Source organism: Trachypithecus francoisi, unplaced genomic scaffold (genome assembly GCF_009764315.1).
Source record: "Trachypithecus francoisi isolate TF-2019V2 unplaced genomic scaffold, Tfra_2.0 Lachesis_group2, whole genome shotgun sequence".
NCBI classification, from domain to species: Eukaryota; Metazoa; Chordata; class Mammalia; order Primates; family Cercopithecidae; genus Trachypithecus; species Trachypithecus francoisi.
In genome coordinates this window covers 86,799,830-86,805,829 of record NW_022681465.1, presented here as the reverse complement: position 1 = coordinate 86,805,829, position 6,000 = coordinate 86,799,830, and the positions used below count along the sequence as shown (strand labels likewise).

At 49.2% G+C, this 6,000-nt stretch overlaps 1 protein-coding gene across 3 annotated transcripts in view; it reads left to right on the top strand.

Annotated features, from left to right (window-relative positions):
- Positions 1-3,343: 3,343 nt before the first annotated feature.
- PLPP1 (phospholipid phosphatase 1) overlaps positions 3,344-6,000 on the top strand; it is a 109,341-nt gene continuing 106,684 nt past the window's right edge. For all 3 annotated transcript variants that reach the window (XR_004429829.1, XM_033179576.1, XM_033179575.1), the window contains exon 1: positions 3,344-4,132. Coding sequence is in view for 2 of the 3 variants with exons in the window: in XM_033179576.1 (XP_033035467.1) it covers positions 4,075-4,132 (58 nt within the window). In the remaining variant the exon portion in view is untranslated. The remainder of the gene's footprint in view (positions 4,133-6,000) is intronic.

The window sequence follows — 6,000 nt, the reverse complement described above, 5'->3', positions numbered from 1 at the left end:
TGGCCAGATCTCAGCTCACTGCAAGCTCCGCCTCCCGGGTTCACGCCATTCTCCTGCCTCAGCCTCCCGAGTAGCTGGGACTACAGGCGCCCGCCACTTCGCCCGGCTAGTTTTTGTATTTTTAGTAGAGATGGGGTTTCACCGTGTTAGCCAGGATGGTCTCGATCTCCTGACCTCGTGATCCGCCCGTCTCGGCCTCCCAAAGTGCTGGGATTACAGGCTTGAGCCACCGCGCCCGGCCTAATTGCTTTTTTTTTTTTTTGAGACAGAGTCTTGCTCTGTCACCCAGGCTGACATGACAGTCTTGCTCTGTCACCCAGTGGTGTGATCTTGGCTCACCGCAACCTCTGCCTCCCAGGTTCAAGCGATTCTCCTGCCTCAGTCTCCTGAGTAGCTGGGATTACAGGTGCCTGCCACCATGCCTGGCTAACCTTTTTGTATTTTTCTTTTCTTTTCTTTTTTTTTTTTTGAGACTGAGTTTCACTCTTGTTGCCCAGGCTGGAGTGCAATGGCGCAATCTTGGCTCACCACAACTTCTGCCTCCTGGGCTCAACTGATTTTCCTGCCTCAGCCTCTCAAGTAGCTGGGATTACAGGCATGTGCCACCATGCCTGGCTAATTTTTATATTTTTATTAGAGACAAGGTTTCTCCATGTTGGTAAGGCTGGTCTCGAACTGCCACCTCAGGTGATCTGCCCACCTCGGCCTCCCAAAGTGCTGAGATTACAGGCGTGAGCCACCGCGCCCAGCCTACTTTTTGGTATTTTTTGTAGAGACAGGGTTTCATCATGTTGGCCAGGCTGGTTTCAAACTCTGAACCTCAAGTGATCCAACCGCCTCAGCCTCCCAAATATTGCTAGGATTACAGGAGTGAGCCACGTGCCTGGCCTTATTAATTGCTTATAATTGTTTATTTATTTGAGACAGAGTCTAGCTCTGTTGCCAGGCTGGCTAGAGTGCACTGGCGTGATCCTGGCTCACTGCAACCTCTGCTTCCTGGGTTCAAGTGATTCTCTTGTCTCAGCTTCCATGTAGCTGGGACTACAGGCACATGCCACCACGCCCAGCTAATTTTTGTATTTTTAGTAGAGAAGGAGTTTCACCATGTTGGCCAGGATGGTCTTGATCTCTTGACCTCGTAATCCACCCGCCTCGGCCTCCCAAAGTGCTGGGATTACAGGTGTGAGCCACCGCGCTTGGCCTACTTCTTTTTCTTTTTTTTTTTTCTGGGTTGGAGTCTCGCTCTCATTGCCCAGGGGCTGGAGGACAGTGGCTCAGGTCACTGCAACCTCCACCTCCCGGGTTCAAGCTATTCTATTGCCTCAGCCTCCCCAGTAGCTGGGACTACAGGCACCCGCCACCACACCTGGTTAATTTTCTCATTTTTTTTGTATTTTTAGTAAAGATGGGGTTTCACCGTGTTAGCCAGGATGGTCTCGATCTCCTGACCTCATGATCTGCCCGCCTTGGCTTCCAAAAGTGCTGGGATTACAGGCTTGAGCCACCACACCTGGCCCTAATCACATGCTTTCTAAGTAGGCCTCAGGCTTCCGCTTGTGGGCAGAGAACTTCTCTTGTTTATTTTAGCTTCTTCACAGATGTGTACCAGGTATCCACTAGGGGCTCAATAAATGTCGAATTAATGAACGTGTGAATAAACAAAAAGATCACTAATCAGTAATTTTTTTTGAATGCTTATTTTTGAAAATGCACTTTAAGAGTAAATGTTTTTTTTTTAAACAGAAAGAATAAGATCTAGTACTTGATAGTACAACAGGGTCACTATAGTCAATAATTAAATTGTACACTTTAAAATAACTAAAAGTATAATTGAATTGTTTGTAATACAAAGGATAAATGCTTGAGAGGATGGATACCTCATTTTCCATGATGTAATTATTACACATTGCATGCCTGTATCAAAACATCTCATGTACCCCAAAATATATACACCTATTATGCACCCACAAAAAGTAAAAATAAAAAATTTTTAAAAAGTAAATGTTTTTAAAAATTACTTTTAAAAAGTAAACGTTTATTTCAAAAGCTCTTTAAGACACTGAGCCTAGACTGTAACACAACAGGTGCTCAATAAATGTTTTTTGAATAAATACCTAATACTCAAACATTGCAAGTACTTTCAATTTATTGTGACCTTTCAACCTGAGGCCCTTGTAACTCTGGAAGTAAAGAAAGCCACATGATAAACAAAGGCACATCTTTTTCAGGTGTAAATTGCTTAAAGCTTTTACAGCTATTTAAACGAGAGGCAAAATAAAACATTCATATTAGTTTTAAAGAAAAACATCTTTCTTCAAATGTATTTTTTGTTTTTGAGAGCTTACTTGGGGCTATATCTTCAGACTCTGTGTTTAATGTTATCTTTCCATTGGCTTTATGAGTGCTTTGCAGGAAAAGTCCAAGAAGTAGGTACATTTGGTGATTTGTGTTTTACGTATTTAAGGAGAAAATATACCAATCATTAACATCTGTAGAGGGTTCAACTCTAGATAAAGCCACTTTCATATCATCTTTTCTGGGCTTCACTTCTTCCTCCAGACTGGAACACTGGGTAGCTTAAAGTTGTAAAAGCTTCAAGCAATTTACACCTGAGAAAGATGTGCCATTGTTTATCATGTGGCTTTACTTCCAGAGTTACAGGGGCCTCAGACTGCACATCACAATAAATTGAAAGTACTTGTGATGTCTAAGTATTAGGTATTTATTCAAAGAACATCCCCATTTTACAGATTAGGAAACAGATTACCAAATGTGGGCTAGGGTCCTCCTGGGAATGGGGCAGGGGGAATGCTTGCTGTTGTTAAAGAAAATTATCCCGACACTTGTTAAACACAATGAATAATTTATTCAAGATTACTGCAATAAGGGTCATGACTATTGGAACAGGAGAGAGAAATTGAGCTCAACTCAGAATACAGCAAAGACAGCAAGGGATTTATAGCCAAGGAACAAGCACCGTGTCTGTGAGGGAGGTGACGGTGGATGGAAAATTACTAACAGGAGACATCAAGGGTAGGGGGATTCTGGCTAAAGGCAGGTCAAGGGCTTCTACAACAAAGGTGTAATATAAGGAATCTAATCCAATATTAAATATCAAGAATCAGGTATCGAGGATGGATGGTTTAGCACGCTTCTTGCTAACATTTGGGCTCAGCTAGGACACGGAGGTCAACGTTGAGGCCTAAGTGAGAAAGGGCTCAGAAGTACCAAACTAAAGGAGAGCATCTCTGTCCCTGCCTACTCTGACCTCTTTTCCCCCCGTTAAACTCAGTGGTAACAATCTGACCTGTTTATTACCTGATACCCATGGAAGGGGTGGGGAGTGACAGGCAGCCGGTGCTCCAGGATCGTTGGGTAGGGAGCCTAGCTCTCTGAAAGCAGCAATGACTAGTGGGGGTACGGAGGCCGAGTTCGGAGACCACCTGAGTAATTGCGGTCCAGAGCAAAGCCCCCTGGATCGGAACCGGAGCTACCCTCAGCCCCGCCCGGCTACCGGGAGCCGCACTTCTGGGCGGATGCCGCCGGTCGGGAGGGACGAGGCTGACGGCGCTGATTGGCTGACCGCCGCGGCCTGGGGTTCCCCGGCCCCGCCCCTGCTGCGCTCCCCTTGCCCGCGAGGCCGCGCGCTGTCGGGTCCTGCGCTGCCCAGCGGGAGAGGCTGGACCTCGCGTTCCTCCTCCCTACCGTGTCCCCATCCTTAAAGCGCGACTCTGAACGCCCCGCCTGTGGGAGAGGGCGCCGGGGAGTAACCGGGGCAGGCCGGGGCCGGCCGAGGAGGTCCTGAGGCGACAGAACTGCAGCGGCTGGCACACGAGCGCCTCGGCACTAACCGAGTGTTCGCGGGGGCTGTGAGGGGAGGGCCCCGGGCGCCATTGCTGGCGGTGGGAGCGCCGTCCGGTCTCATCCCGCCCTCAGCTGCTCTCCTCCTCCGGCTGGGAGGGGCCGTAGCTCGGGGCCGTCGCCAGCCCCGGGCCTGGGCTCGATAATCGAGGGCCTCGGCCGCTGTCCCGCAGCTCAGTCCATCGCCCTTGCCGGACAGCCAGGGCAGAGACCATGTTTGACAAGACGCGGCTGCCGTACGTGGCCCTCGATGTGCTCTGCGTGTTGCTGGGTACGTACGCGCCGCCGGCCCGAGGGGCGTGTGCGCCGGGGCGGGGACGGCTGTCCCGGGAGGGCTTTAGCGCAGAGCTGCCACGGGCAGCTGGGGTGTCTTGCCTGACGCGTGCGCCGCTGCGGGGCGACACACGGGGGGCGGCTTCTGCAGCCGAGGGACCCCGCTTTGCAGCCTGCACCCCGGCTCCCGCGTGCCCGCCGCTGTCTGTCGCCCGCCGGTGCGCTGAGCCCACCCCTGCTTGGACGCTGTTCACGCCTTTGCGCTCCATGCCTTGCTCCTGTTCTCTGTTTTCATTTCCACTCTAGCAGAGCAGGGTGGGCTCTTCCCCTCTGTACTGTAGAGAAGCCTGGTCACTGGAGTGACCAGTAACGAAACTGGAGATTTGATGCACAGGGGATTCTTAGTAGCAGGCACCAGTGCCTGATATATCGTGAGAAGTTTAATATTTCGGCTATAAAAGGCTAGAACGTTCCTAATTAGAAGGTGTTGCCAGGATGTAAATTGTCAGGTTGCAAGTAGGGATGAGCACACCAAGTTTTTGCGTATAGGTCTGAAGAGGCTTTGGGGGTGGGGGAGGGCGCGGTACCCCAGACCTACTGTTTCCTTGTCTGCACATACCTTGCCATGGTGTAGCTTTCCATCTCTTGTGACAGTCCCGCAAAGAGCAGTAGACATTCTTTGGCTGCAGCAGATTTCGCATTGTCTTACTGATTGGAAGAGTTCAGTTCTGAGGCTTCTGGTTGCCAGTTACTCCTTTGTTTTGAAGAGAAAGAATTGGAATCATTTGGATAAGGGATGGGCGTTGGAAGGAGTAGCTTTCACCTTTTATGTATTGTATAAGGTAGTTATACTGTGAACTATTTATATGTGATGGAAAAAACAAAAACAAAGCAAGAGCTGCTGGAGGTTTGGATAGTCCTACTTATGTTGAAGTAATCAGAATAGTAGTAGTATTGGCAAGTTCTCGGGGTGGGAGATCTGTGGCTTTAGCCTCCTAGATGAAAGTCTGCATAATGGTTTCTCAGTGACAGGAGATTCCCTCGGTTTTAATCCAGTAGTTCCTGGTTATTACACTCTCCAGTTTCCAGCCGGACTATTTAGGCCCTTGGAATCTTGTGGAAATCTTATAAATTCTGTTACCTGGTTTTGTTGTTGTTGTAAGGAAAAATACCATTTTGTGTGTGTGTGTGTTTTTTTGAGACAATCTTGCTTTGTCATCCAGGCTGGAGTGCAGTGGCGTTATCTCGGCTCACTTGCAACCTCTGCCTCCTGGGTTCAAGTGATTATCCTGCCTTGTCCTCTCTAGTAGCTGGGATTGCAGGCACCCGCCACCACGCCCGGCTAATTTTTCTGTTTTTAGTAGAGACAGGGTTTTCTCCATGTTGGTCAGGCAGGTCTCGAACTCCTGACCTCAGGTGATCCGCCTGCGTCAGCCTCCCAAAGTGTTGGGATTACAGGTGTGAGCCACCGCACTGGGCCCTAAAACTGTATTTTGTTACCTGTTAATATGAAGCTTCCTTGTTTACCAAGACGCTTCCTGTTTAGGTCCACAGTGAGTTTTAGGAATTAAGTTTAGGAAAGGGGAACACAATTTTGGAACACTGCCTTTTTTTTTTTTTTTTTTTCCAGCTCTGTCTGTCGCCCTGGCTGGAGTGCGGTGGCGCGATCTTGGCTCACTGCAACCTCCACTTTCTGGGTTCAAGCAGTTCTCTGCCTCAGCCTCCTGAGTAGCTGGGATTACAGGCACCCACCACCATGCCTGGCTGACTTTTGTATTTTTAGTAGAGGCGGGGTTTCACCATCTTGGCCAGGCTGGCCTTGAACTCCTGACTTCGTGATCCACGCGCTTCGGCCTCGCAAAGTGC